We start from the raw sequence: 14,935 nt of genomic DNA, 5'->3' as shown, positions 1-14,935 counted from the left end.
CTGGGTGCAAAGCCTAAAGAAATTTACGGCATCAGCACAGCCAACTGTGATCTCGGACATCTGGCGGTCGGCCTAAAGTGGACATTAACAAAGATCACAGTCATCCCAAACATTGAGCAAGATGAGCACAGCATGTAGAGTACTTCAATCTCTATGGAGAGAAAAACAGCAACAGAGGTAAGGAGGAAGGAGGTGTGGGCAGGGAGGATAGAGATAAATCAGTTGTATGACATGAAGCTTTAGTCAGACAGCTGCGAGAGTTCAGCAGCGTCTCCTCTCTCTAGTGATGGAGACCTTGGAGGGAACAGAACTCTGCTTCCCACAACTCTTCAACACCTCCTGCAGGAAGCCAATGCGTCCTCACTTTGAGTCCATGCTGATTTACATTCTGCTGTCTTCCATCTCTCTGCTCACTGTGACTCTTAACCTGCTGGTCATCATCTCTATCTCCCACTTCAAGTAGCCAAATATTTAATTAATTTAAAGAACTGGTAGATAATAATAACAAGTATTGCTTGATCTCAAACAGTGAGGAAAAGAATATTTTTTCAAAATAATGTTTTTTTAATTTCAGACTTTAATCTGTCTGCTTTTAGCTGAATGATAATTGATACTATGAGTAATGATAAATGCATTGCTGGTCTTTTTCTCCAGGCAGCTCCAAACCCCCACCAACCTCCTCCTCCTCTCTCTGGCCGTCTCAGATTTCTTCGTGGGCCTCCTAATGTTCTTTCAAATTATACTCATAGACGGCTGCTGGTTCCTCGGTGACCTAATGTGTACTCTGTATCAGTATCTAGCATATATTATTACCTCTGCCTCAGCAGGAACCATGGTGCTCATATCTATTGACCGCTATGTGGCTATTTGTTATCCTCTGCATTACTCCACCAAAGTTACACACAAAAGAGTTCAAGTCTGTGTTTGTCTGTGTTGGATATGTTCTGTAATCTTTCAAAGTCTGGTTTTGAATGATGTTCTAAAACAACCAGGCAGGTTTAATTCCTGCTTTGGAGAGTGTATATTTTTCACCAACTACATTGCTGGAATTGCAGATGTTATTTTTTCATTTATTGTTCCCATTACTGTTATTGTTGTTCTGTATATGAGAGTGTTTGTAGTGGCTGTGTCTCAGGCTCGTGCCATGCGGTCTCATATTGCAGCTGTCACACGTCAGCGTTCAGTGAAAGTAACTGCTAAAAAATCTGAGATAAAAGCAGCCAGGAGTATTGGTGTTGTTGTAGTTGTGTTTCTAATATGTCTCTGCCCATTTTATTGTGTGGCTATTACAGGCCAAGATAACTTGCTTAATGCTTCATCTGCTGAATTCGTAATATGTTTATACTATTTTAACTCTTGTCTCAACCCTGTGATCTATGCCTTTTTATATCCATGGTTTAGAAAATCAATTAATTTCATTGTTACACTTAAAATACTGCAGCCTGACTCCTGTGAGACCAACATGCTGTAGAGAGACTCGGCATGGTTCCTGAAATTAGTCTCTTAGCTTAAACAGAAAAATATACTTATTCAAGTAGCTGGGTAACTGAATAAATGACGTCAAACTCAGCTTACATTTCTAAATGCTGATCAAAAAATGTGTCGTCACATTGTATGTTACAATATAATGTTCTATAAGAATGTTTCTTTTTTACTGTACAGTGAAGTTGCATAGGTTTTGTTCATTTACAGAAAAGAACTGTGAGGTTTCATTCCCAACCTCTAGTTGCATTTTAGTGTAGTAACAGTGTAGTGAAATTGTACCCCGATTTAATACATGACAGACATTAGCAGACACTTTGTACTGTATTTTCTCTGGTGATGTTGTGCCAGGATTGCATTGACACTTAAACAGAAATTTTGCTGATCTAAATTCAGCTCTGTGCCATGGCAGTGTGTGCAGTTGAACACTGTGTGGCTTTCCTCCTTGGTCACAGTAGTTCTCAGCTGAGTCATTGGCTGCTCGGAGGCCAGTGCACTGGCACCACAGCGTGAAGCCAAATGCTGTTTATCTAAACACACTGCCCACACAAAGATGGCACAGAGTAGGATTAGTATCCCTTTAATTATGTAAGCTCCTTAATTACTTTGTTTGTTACTTTTCCTTTTATGTCACTTTTGAAGATAAGTAACTTAACTCAACTTTATTTATATAGCACCTTTCATGCAAACATGCAGCCTTAAAGGGCAACTATTATATAACATTTTCAGGTTAATACCTGTATTTTGTGTTTGTACTAGAACGTTTACGTGCTTTAATGTTCAAAAAACACTTCATCTTTCACATACTGCCCATGGCTGCTGCACCTGTATTCACCCTCTGTATGAGATGCTCTGTAGGAGCGCCCGTCTCTTAAAGCCCCCCTCCCTCGCGACAATGTTAACACTGCAGTAGCTTAAAAAACACTTCAGTAGGTTCTGCCTGGAGCAGATAACCAATCATAGAAGTCTGGCTAAGAGTTGCGTAATACTTAGCCAAGAGTAGAAAAAGCTGTTGAAACTGGAGTGTTCAAAACAGTTGGAAATCTGAACGTTTTAGCTCACAGGGATTTCTCTAAAATGTGTTTACCTCATTATTTGATTGTTTTGGCCACGTCTTACATGAAAATCCAACATTATAACATTGTAGATATGACAGAAAATAAGAAGAAACCTTTATATGTCCCCTTTAAGTGCTTCACATAGCAAAATGAAAACAACACAGAAAAAAAAGACTGAGAACAGAATCAAACTAAACACCAGGGTTAAAGCAATATAAATAATATAAACACAACAATGATTAAAAAAAAAAAAACTTAGGCTACAAAACTGCTCTCGGTGTTGTTGTAGTTGTGTTTCGGATATGCCTTTGCCTATATTACTACTACTACTACTATAAAGCTCGGAGAATTCGGCCTCCTTGGAGACCTTGAATGGAGTCCTGCATGGGGCTCCAGTGGTGTATTCCATAGTTCTGCTGGGGGACTTCAACGTGCACGTGGGCAATGATGGAGACATATCGAGAGGCGTGATTGGGAAGAACGCCCTCCCTGATCTAAACCCGAGTGGTTGTTCATTGTTGGACTTCTGTGCTAGTCATGGATTGTCTATAACGAACACTATGTTCGAACATAAGGATGCTCATAAGTGTACTTGGTACCAGAGCATTCTAGGCCTAAGCCAGTCTATTTTATAATCATATCATCTGATCTGAGGCCGTATGTTTTGGACACTCGGGTGAAGAGAGGGGCGGAGCTGACAACCGATCACCATCTGGTGGTGAGTTGGGTCAGGGGGTGGGGGAAGACTCTGGACAGACCTGGTAAGCCCAAACGGGTAGTGCAGGTAAATTGAGAACGTCTGTAGGAGGCCCCTGTCCGACAGACTTTCAACTCACACCTCCGGCGGAGCTTTGTGTGCATCCCTTTGGAGGTTGGGGGCATTGAACCCCAGTGGACAATGTTCAAAGCTTCCATTGCTGAAGCTGCAGCGGGGAGCTGTGGTCTTAGGGTCTTAGGTGCCTCAAGGGGAGGTAACCCACAAACACCATGGTGGACACCGGTGGTCAAGGAAGCCGTCCGACTGAAGAAGGAGTCTTTCCGGGATATGTTATCCCAGAGGACTCCGGAGGCTGTTGCAGGGTACCGAAGGGCTGCAGCCTCTGCTGTGAAAGAGGCAAAGCATCAGGTGTGGGAGAAGTTCGGAGAAGACATGGAGAAGGACTTTCGGTCAGCACCTTCTGGAAAACCGCCCTGCAGTGCCCTGCTATGCCCTGCTACACCATTAACTACTACAACTACTATTTCTAGTCATAGTTCCATTATCTTTATTGTGACTATTATTGCCACTGATCATCACACCCCCAACCGGCACCGTCAGACACCGCCTACCAAGAGCCGGTGTCTGTCCGAGGTTTCTCCCTAAAAGGACATTTTTCTCACCACTCAAGGTTTCTGCCTAAATGGCCACTGTCGAACTAAATGCTTGCTCTTGGGGGAATTACTGGAATTGTTGGGTCTTTGTAAATTATAGTGTGGTCTAAACTTACTCTATCTGCAAAGTGTTTTGAGATAACTCTTGTTATGATTTGATACTATAAATCAAATTAAACTGAATTGATTTGATGATCTGTTTAATGTGAACTAATCACATGAAGTCATAGGGACTTGATTTGTTAATGGTGAGCAACAGAAATTCATGATACATTCTGCAATAATTCATGCATCAAATCATCACAAGTCATGCATAAGTTAAACCTTAGTATATGATTTGTACCCCTATTATGAAGTGTTTTCACACTTCACGTGTCCTTCACAATGGATCGTATACTGACAGTGATGAGGCATTTGTCGATTTGACACCTAACATTGTCAAGTTGTTATCTCCATCTGTATCTCTCAATTAATTGCAGACTATTTTGGAACCTGGAATGTTTTGTTTGAAGAACACAAAAGTTTACAAGAATCTGTGAGAATTCTTTTCACTGTGCTGGCGTGTAAACAAGAGTCAGACAGTGGAGGCAGACAAATCAGTCTGAGTGCTGAAGCATCCAAGGAAACATCTCCTCACACACAGAGCTGCTTGACTTCCCTGCTCTCCTACAAGCGGGTGCTTGCACACTGTGCTATGAATCGATCAATCGATCTGATAAAGGAGTAGGCAACTGTGGGAAACATCAGCACATTTAAACTGCTCCCACATTACTTTAAGAATTATCATAGGTTTATACTGATATTTCACCACTTATTTCCCGTCATCAGTTACTAATAAAAGAAGGAAAGGGTAATTTATACATAAAGGTCAATTTCTGCTGAATATAGGTTTTCTTTTTTTTTTTGTAAATCAGTACTCGTCTACATTTTCTAGGTGCTGCCGTGGCTCTATGGTGATGGGGATGTCAGTTGGTCTGTCCGTCTGTTAGTTCAACACCATGGCCTAGAGTAAAATATTTTATCCTTGTCAGCTTTAAGGTTTAAATAGAGTTAAGGTTTGTACTGCACATGAGCCATTAATTGGCATTAAGCAGCTTTATTTTGAACTGGCATTGACAACGTTTTGCGTAAAGCTATAATAAAGAGAATGACTGGATTTATAGTCACAATGAAATAGCATCTACCAGAATACATATGACCTTTCAGGTAAAAAGAAATGCATGTATTTAGAATTTTGAGGACGAAGTTAAAAAAGAAGGTGAGAAAAACTATTTAATTTAAATATTGCCTACATATTTTGCATGAGAATATTTAGACCACTATAAGTAAGTGTAAATGATGTCTTCTCCGACCGTGTTTCAGGTCCCTGTCAGGGGAGCGCCAACATGTTGTGCTTCATACTTTGCCTGGCGGCAGTCAGCCTGCTGGCAGGTAAGAAGGCTTCTCAACTCAAACACAGACACACTGACTTTATTCACACACTGCATCCATTTTGTAATGTGTAGGCAACCAGTATGGACTCCAGGAAGTTATAGTGCACTGCCAAGAAATATTTATTTATTTAATATATTTGTCTTTAGAGTTTGGAGGTGCTATAGGTAGATTTGTTACGTTTTGACAATGCCAGGCTAACAGTTTCCCCCTATTTCCAGTCTTTATGCTAAGTTAAGCTAGGCTAAGATAACCAGCTGCCACATACAGTATTTAGCTAACTTGAGAGTGGTATCGATTATCTCATATAACTCTTAGCAAGAAAGCAAGTAAGCGTATTTCCCCAAATGTCTAACTCTAACCTCAGTCACAGAAGTGAGGCGGTACAAGAGGTACAACTCGATCAGTCCTTGATTGGAACCTTGCGAATGACTTTAGGATACAATCTTTTTTTTTCTCAAATTATATTAATGCATATAACTAAAATGTAAATCTACATAAAATGTCAGCTTGTGTGTAATGTGTCTCCATAGCTTCAGGTACTGCTGGAACAAACCAGGCATTTACCAGTTCTGGGAGATCAACATCAGTTTGTGCCCAATCACCTATTATGGACAGATATATGACAAAGTCTATGTGAGTAATATACATGCCTTGAACTCTGTGTTTGGTCTTTTCCAAAAACATAAACAACAAGATTCAGTAAGATTCAGCAATGGTATGAACTGTAACATTTTTAGGTCTCATCAGTGATGTGGTTAGTTTGCTCATGCAGGGGATCGAGTCGATCGAGAGGAACAAATGTCACACCTGGGGCACGTCCACATGCTCAAGCCACAATGTAGCCTACAAAAAATACAATAATCCAACATCTTGACTTAATTTACACAATATAAAATATGGTGTAAAGACTTTTTGAAGATTTTTGTAAAGTAAGAACAATTTCTTCCTGCACCTTCGCATTTCGCAACACATTCTCACTCCCAGCGCGTGAAAAAAGTGACACTTGGTCAGGTGCCTTTGGCGTGAAAGTCTCTTTTAGAGTCCAGCCCTTTGGCGTAATTTTTCGACGAGCTTGGTCGGGACTCTTGACATCAGTTTTTGACACTCTGGGGCAGGGCATACTTTTAACTGAGAAGCAGCACAAGAACAGGACAGTTAGGTTTAGGAAAAATGATTATGGGTGGGGTTACAACATGTATGTTTCAGTGAAACACGGGACAAGAATGGGACACAAACCCCAGTCTCCTGGGTAAAAGCCCTGTGTTGTTTGACACATCCACCACCCCAACATACTTCCTTAAGTAGATTGTTCGATCTTTCATACTACCCGCTACTCTCTTGACACCGCCGCGGTCGAGCTGCTGCTATGCCCGATGCGTTCCATGCAGACGCTTACCTGGATTCTCCACTGGGCAAGTCTGTGCTGCGTTCAGGCTGCGTCCCGGTTTTGTTCCGTCCTCCGCCACGCACCATACCACACCACGAACGTCTCAGAAGCAGAGCATCTTACTTCCTGACTCACATATTTTAGTGTCTCTACAAGTACTTTAGAGAACAATCGCGTGTTTATTAAGCTAGTATCTACCTTCCACTTCAGGCACTCTTGCAACTAAACTCCATGACTTCTCTTTTCTGGTGTTTTCTTTATAAAAGAAAGATCTGTGATGTCTTATGTTTTTCCACCTCCAAGATGAATCTCTCGTTATCCGTGGTGTTGTAGAAGAGACGTATACGATATTAAGGGGTGTCTTTTGGTAAATTGACTGCATAGTCTCAGATTTCAGATTCTGCCTGGCTGTCTGAACGCCCCATGGCTTGCGTGAAAATAGACCTGGTGCGTATTTTTAGCGGCCGTGATTGCTCGCGGGGCGCTGCGGTGCATCCGGAACAAAGCAAGCTTTTTTGCGTCGGTAGGCCTATTTGACGCTGAGAGCCACTAAAGGCAGACTGTTCATTTTCAGGACTGTTTCCTCCTCCATGAGAAACGTCCTAGCTGGGGCAGCGGTACCTCATTCTGTAGGGACTTGGCTTGGGAACCAGAGGGTACGGACCAAGTATGGACTGTGGACTGGTAGCTGGAGAGGTGCCAGTTCACCGCCTGGGCACTTCTGAGGTGCCTTTGAGCAAGGCACCAAACCCCCAACTGCTCGGAGCGCTTTTAAAGGGCAGCTCCCTCACTCTGACATCCCTCCATTAATACACGTATAAGGTCCTGTTTGTGCATGTGTGTGTGTATTTCAGGCCTGTGTGTAATGTGTAACATATCAACAGAGTGTAAACAAATTGAATCCCCCCCGGAGATCAATACAGTATCTCTTCTTCCTTCTGTTGTGGCCTCAGGAAGCTTTAGCTCTCACATACTACTTACAGAGACAAACAATTGGCTCCAAAATGAGACTGATGAAATTCAATAAAAATGTATAATTTCAAGGAACAACAACTGCATGAAAAACTAAATTAACAAGCCTTTTCAAGTCTAAACTGTTCTTGTTATTGATTGATTTATTGGTTGTGTCTCCTCTGCCTTTTCAACAGGTGGCCTTCGATGCTAACAGGTTTGCAGTTTGCTTCAACGGCTTATACAAACCTGGAATAAAAAATGACTGTATTTTGATGTCTGGTGGGACAGCTGACAGAGGTGACCTGGCAGTACTCAGTAGAGAAATACCCACTGGATCTGGATCCAATTGTCATGGGCGGCGCTAAGTTCCGCACGGAGCCGCTGCAAAATAGCCTCGGGAAGGAACTTGTTTTGGTGGAACGTGTACGTTTGAAAGTTGTTTTAGTCGGGCAACAGATTCAACAGATAGTCTAGCTAGCTGTCTGGATTTACCCTGAGGAGATCTGAGAAGCAGTTAACCATAGTCCTCATTAATCAACCGGAGTTTAAAATTCCAACAAAAAGAAGAAGTAGAAGGAAACGGACATTGGCGGAAAGACATGCATCCGGCAGAATTTCCTGCAGCACCAGAGCAATCCTGGAAGTGGATATAGACTAGGGGATAATGAAGAAGCCATGTTTCAAATGCAGGGGCTCAATTTGTATCCCACACAGGTTGTTAAGGCAATTTACATAACGTTGAGAAATATCACACTGATAATAAATAAAAGAAGCTCTTCAGATGCAAAATAATTCAATTGTTTCACATGCAAAATGTGACACAATATCAAAACATTTCCATCGTCAGCGCAACTTACATAGCCTACCATTTAGTTCTGGACACAATGCATAATGCAGGTTCAGACAAACAGCAATGACAAATAAGGATAAAGGATTTTGTATTGCTCTTCTTGTTCTTCTTTGACGTGTAATTTTCTACACATGGAATAAATCGATTATTTTTGCATTTGAAGAGCCTACTTTACTTATTTTGCCAGTGTGTGGGCAGTTTTGTATTTTTAATTATCCTTTATTCAACCAGAGGAGTCACAGTGAGATACAAAATCTCTTCTGCAAGGGAGTCCTCAAGATGGGCAGCAAAATAAAAAGTTTCATATAAAAACGGTGACAGATAACATCACAAAACGCAACAACAGAAACCAAACATGCAGGATCCTAATGGCACACCTAGCAATTACAATGCTATGCAAAAACAGACTTTAAAGTATTTTGAAACAGGTCAAGAGAGGGTATAGATTCCAAGTAAAGCATGCCTTGCAGCTCATTCCAAGCTAGTGGGGCTTAAAAGAAAAAAAGTCAGATTTACCCAGCTCTGTCTGGATGATTGGGACCACAGAAAGGCCCTTTTTTCCAGCTGATTAGACCTATTCTCAGGTTGAAGGTGGGCAGGGCTGTGCTAGTAATTATATGTGGTATGACATTTGTCCAGCCCCAACAGGTGCAACAAAGCAAACAGGATTGCTGATTGATATCAGCACAGTCTTTACGCGCACACGCGGTCCTGAGAAAATGTCTAATCAGTCAACATTGTTGAAATCAGTTGTGTGGGTTAATCATGGATGTGTCTCTGTCTGGATGATCGGGACAATGAGGAGATGATCTAGTGTCATAGTTTCTGGAGTAATATGTCAAAACACTGGATATTTACTGCAGCAATTAACCCAGTAAAGCTAATGCAATACAAATGACCATCCAGATAAATCTTAAGGAAGGAAAACTGGGTACCAATTTATGACACAAATGTATGATACCAAATAAAACAGATGAGAGAGGCTTTGTTTTCAGAGTTTTCTAAGAATGGAATGTAACCAATTCACAGAAATAGTGTTAGACAGTTACTAAGTTTTTTTCTGCACTTTTCCAGGAGGTAGATGCTCAAGTCAACGGCCTTACAGTTTCCAAACAGAAATTCCCGACAGCTGATACAAACAAGGGTGTCATCACAGACGTGAGGGGATGCAGACGCTCAGGTTTGTAAATTCAGTGGCCCCTAAAGTGAAATTTTAGGGCTCAAAAGCAAAATTTGAATACTTTAAATTGCCGTTTTTTAAGTCTGTGCTTTAAAACTACATAAACTTTCCTTCCCTCCATCACTGGTGCCAGTGACTGAGGTGCCATGGAGCGTTGCCAGGGCGATGGCAGGTAAATATTTGAAGAAATGATACAAAGGAAACCCCTCCCAAACATGGTCAAACAAAAACGTCAGTTCTCCACCTCAATAAAAAGATATATGTTTAGTAGAGTTATATGATCGCTCGCTAACACAATATTCAACCAAACGATGGAACTTTTAAACAGCTAAACTTTTGGATAGTGTAGTTTTTTACTTTTTAACTATCAGTTTGACAGCAATTATGTAAAGAAATCTCATGGAAAAAAATTACTTAACAGCTGTCCTGTTAGGATGCAATCACCTCTGACCTTTGACCTATCACTGTTGGTTGCTTGAAATACTTTTTTGATAAACCAATTTGGATCCATTGTGCCATCAAAATGAATATAATTAACTTCCATGCCACACATTAATATCATTTCTCCTTTAATTTATCATTTTTGTTTAGATATCTTATTTCAATCTTGAGTGCTTCCAGTGTTTCAGTCTTTACCAAACGTTGACGGTGTTATTTTATGTTTGTACCTGTCTCTCCTCGTCTCTTCAGGTGCGAGTTGAACACCATGTGCATTGTGACCAGCTCCACTGTCATTGATTTCATTGGCAGAGTTCACTCAGTCCCGGACTGGTGTTTGTACACGCTGATTGAGACATCATCATCGATTCCAGGCTTCCGGGTGCTGGGGGTTTTCCAGGAAAGACGGCGTAAAGATGTTAGTTTTTTGGACCATGTGATACTGCAGCTGGACAGATGTCCAGCTGCAGTATAGATGTTATTAATCACAGATGTTCAGTACACTCCAGTTAGTGGCCGATAAGTATGACTTCGTCCATGAGTGTTCCTTCTAGTGTAATAATAGTTTTACGTTTTTGTTATTTTGGTACCATTTCATTGCTAACATCAGGTATCAGGTTCCCAAACAAATGCAAGCTAATGTTAGTAAAGTATCAGTGCTATCGTTATTCTGTATATTGTATGAGATTAATAGTGTAAGGCAATATTTACAGCGTAGGCTACATATTTTTCAGAGTCAGAGATCAGTTGATGTAACGGAGGTGCGAGGGAAAACTAAAGGAAGCGGGAAAGGTAAAGAAAATCCAAAAGACAGAGCCGGTGGCAGTGGAAGGGTGAGGCAAAGAAAAACTGAAGAGACACTCTCCAACGATGACGAGGCGAGAGTGGAAGCCCTTCAAAGACAAAGGAGAGCAACGGAGGTTTGTGTTTTTAATATATTTCTCTGAGCAGTATGAAAAATGTCAATGAAACCGAAATGAGCTCTTAGTATCTCCATCGTTTACATGCAGCTGTTCTAGCTGTAGCCTAGTCTGTGTTACAACTGCATGACGTGATTTGTCTGCCAGGGAAATCACGACGACATATGATTACGTTTATGTTACAAGGTAGACAATCCTTTTTCATCATTGACGCAAGGACAAGTATCCTAGACGTCGTTCTAGCGTTATGCACAACCATGCTATAGTTAGCCAAGCAACAATAGGCTGAATTACCTGTCGAGAAGAAAGCAGGCAACTTTGACGTCCCTTTTAAAGTCTTTGCTCCTCTTTCCATCTTGGAAAAAGCACTCCAATATTAGCTTTGGTCTTGTTGCTTTGCCTGTCGCGTTGTCGTTTTAATTTCTTTTTAACTTCCTTGGCGACTCCATTACATGTCCTCAAGAACAGGCGTGATCCTCCATCTTCAACAGGCTTTCAAATCTGCTGGCAGTTGCGAGTAATCTCCCCCTTGCATTCATCATGGTGTCACTGAGTGTAAACGCATGAAAAGTGGAGTTATGTCCCTCTTTGGCTAATGTATTTTAAAGATGGAGGCGCAACATGGCGGCCGCCATTCGAGCGACTCGCTCGTATGTATTCTGAATGGCAGATTCTATGCTTACGAGAATACTTTGATTAGTTGGTGAAAATAATTACACATGAATGAGCACATATTTGTGAATGAACAAAAGGGTTTTTACTAAGAATCAACTCAAAACATTACACAATGGAGCTTTAAAGGTCCCACGTCATGCTTATTTTCAGGTTCATAGTTGAATTTTAGGTTTCTACTAAAACATGTTTTCATGCTTATAAACTACATTATTTTTCTCATACTGTCTGTCTAAAAATACTTATATTTACATGTCAAACACTCTAAAACATTATAACGCCTATCTCTTTAAGCTCCCCTCCCAGTGTTTATGGGTTTTTGCAACGTCATTGCAGCCAGGGAATGACTGTAATGGCACTGTAGCTACACTTTCTACTTATATATATATATATATATATATATATACATACACTATTGTAAATGCACATACAAGTGTCTATATGCATTTCCACTAACCCATGTGTCTCCTACACCTTATCACATAATTTAGTAGTTAAAAAACTCAAATGTTAAACAAGGCCACTTTAAAAAGTAAAGCAGTGTATTTCAACCAAGACAAGACCACAACACTCTATGATATGACGCACCATTTGTGCTAAACAATATGGTGTCGGCTTTGTGTCTTTGTGATGTTTAAGTCAGTGTTTTCTCTGTCACTTTGCTCCTCTGCTGTGAAAAGCTGAATGACAAAATGTTGACGCTCAACGCCACAGCTCAGGTGGTCCAGGTGCTCTCCAGGGACCAGACAGGTGTGACTGCTAAGATATCGGCCTCCAACTACATGGTTTCTGTCCTCTTTGATGGCTACGCCACACTAATCCAAATGACAGGTACAGAAGAATTAAAAGTCCAAACTGATCTAAAGGTTATGATACAATTGTGGTTCATATTATATCACTCTCCTCTTCCTCACATATACAATTTTCATATATTAATCCACATTTATATTAGAGTAGTGCCAGTTGGAGTTGTTCTCCAGGATAATTGCAGTGTTCTCTTTGCAGATGAGACAGAAAGGCCCTTCACGCCCACACAGGTGTTTTCAGTTATTCCGGCTCATTAGACTTCTGCTCAGGTTGAAGGTGGGCAGGGGGGTGCTGGTAATTATGTGTAGTATGATATTCGTCCAGCCCCAGAATAGTGCAACAAAGCAAACAGGAGAGATGTCAATCAGCATAGTCTTTACGCGCCCACGCAGTCCTGAGAAAAAGTCTGATCAGCCAACATTATTGAAATCAATTGCATGGGTTAATCATGGATGTGCATGATCTCCAATGAAAACCTCAGACAACTTTTATTGTTTTTTTTAAATCAATTGGGGAGTAGGGGCGGGCAATAGCACAAAAGTCGGTTTTGATCTGGCAGCTTAAGAGTAAGTAAAGGAAAAAAATGTAATGCAACAAGACAAAAACACAACAAAAATTAACGAATAACGATACTCACATCAAGATGTGTAGTGTCAGATGGCCGCCCACCAAGAGTCAAGTTCTGTCCGAGGTTTTCTGCCACTGTCGCTCCAAATGCTTGGGAGTTTATTGGATTTCTGTAAATTATAGAATGTGGTCTATACCTACTTTATCTGTAGAGTGTTTTGAGATAACTGTTATGATTTGACACTAGAAATACAATTGAACTGAATTGATACTGTAGGTGTTTACTCTTCTCGGAGGCCTTATCACAAGTTAAAACCAGTGAATACCAGCTGTCCTTCAGTGTGCTGCTGTGCTAGTCCACTTCTAAAGTTTATTAATCTGTCGCACGTTTTCCCCTAAAACCGAACAGGACCAAGTGGAACACCCATGGGCAGTTTATGTGGCAATTCCAGCAGGTCTATAACTGAAGAGAAGGTTACTAAACTCTCTGCCACCAGGTAAGATGTCACTATCTTATTGCCTGATAGTTTTCATTTGAAATTTGGGTTTGAAATATACTGGTTAGGTATTAAGTTGTTGTCCAGTCTTTCATGTTTTGCTGTTTGTTGCCCCATAGCTGTGAGATACAGTATAATGACACTGCTGACAGTACAATCAACTGCAACACCACAACTGAATGGTAAACACAGATTAAACTCTCTTTTAACTAGGCATTATTAAACCATTAACCTTATTAAGGCATGCTTATTATATTTATCATTTGGTGGTCATTCCCAGAGATACATTTGGAACTTAAACACCTGAATCCCTTTTATCTTGTTAATTCTGGTAAATATATGCCTTACCGTCCTTGACGACTGAACCTACACTTCACTTTTTCACTTGAACAGGTGTAATGTCCTGAAGCAGGCTCCCTTCACTGCTTGCAACAAGCACACCAACCCAGAGCCCTTCATAACTGCCTGCACACACACTTAGTGCAAATACCCTGCAGTGGATGGTCTCAAGTGCCAGTTCCTGGGGGCCTACACCAGGTCCTGCAGCCAGCACAGCAATGTAACAGTAGAGAGCTGGAGCTCAAAGACGTAAGGTAAAAAAAAAATGTCTTTCAGTATCTTCAGTTATGTTTTAAGATGACCTGAAAGGCCTGACATGATCACCTACATGACTGAATGAATGAATTATAAGACAACCTTGTTTTAAGGAATGCTATCAAGTCATTTATGCTTAAAAAAGTGGCTGATTTCTTTGTTTGATACCAGCCAGTTTCACAAATTAATCATATTCAAACTGGAGGCAATTGTTTTCTTATCTGCAGCTTTTTCTTGATGTGTGTTTGCAGCTGCTGTCCCTCTGGCCTTCTGTCAGGACAGGTTCTGCAGTGCTCAAGAGTTCTGTGGTGAGAATATTGGTGGGAAACCCTGCTGCCTTCGTCGGGCCAATTTTGCCTCCAAGTACAGATCGACAATCTATCTAGACTATCTGTCCAATCTGAGTTTTCTGTTGCACGACTAAAACAACGTACACATGTTCCACCAAAACAAGTTCCTTCCCGAGGTTTGCAGAGACACCATGGCTCTGTCCAGCGCTTAGCGCCGCCCAAGACGATTGTGATTGGTTTAAAGACATGCCATTAAACCAGAGCACATTTTTCTTCCATTCCGGAATGCTGTGTGGACGAGCTAGACCCTCCTCCACACTACTGTGGAGGAGGGTCTGGCTCGTCCACAAAGCGAGACTAAGGAGGGACAACAAAGCTGGAAAAGTAATAAAACATCTGAACTTTGTTCAGAAAGCTGCCAGATCTCAGCAGCA

At 41.1% G+C, this 14,935-nt stretch overlaps 1 protein-coding gene across 1 annotated transcript; it reads left to right on the top strand.

Annotated features, from left to right (window-relative positions):
* The first annotated feature begins 202 nt into the window (after nucleotides 1-202).
* On the top strand, nucleotides 203-1,471 carry LOC144525859 (trace amine-associated receptor 13c-like). Its single transcript, XM_078262923.1, has 2 exons — nucleotides 203-459; nucleotides 655-1,471. The coding sequence occupies exons 1-2, from the start codon at nucleotides 287-289 to the stop codon at nucleotides 1,469-1,471; spliced, it is 990 nt and encodes a 329-aa protein (XP_078119049.1). The 5' UTR covers nucleotides 203-286.
* The last annotated feature ends 13,464 nt before the right edge of the window (nucleotides 1,472-14,935 follow it).

The sequence above is a fragment of the Sander vitreus genome, chromosome 11, assembly GCF_031162955.1.
Source record: "Sander vitreus isolate 19-12246 chromosome 11, sanVit1, whole genome shotgun sequence".
Classification (NCBI taxonomy): Eukaryota; Metazoa; Chordata; class Actinopteri; order Perciformes; family Percidae; genus Sander; species Sander vitreus.
This window is presented reverse-complemented; position numbering and strand designations above follow the sequence as displayed.

What these genes read in the sequence shown, in the direction of transcription:
- LOC144525859 (XM_078262923.1), top strand. Translation starts at nt 287, where the DNA reads ATGGAGACCTTGGAGGGAACAGAACTCTGCTTCCCACAACTCTTCAAC. An exon ending in ATCTCTATCTCCCACTTCAA is followed by an intron (nt 460 to 654) that starts GTAGCCAAATAT and finishes CTTTTTCTCCAG; the next exon opens with GCAGCTCCAAACCCCCACCA.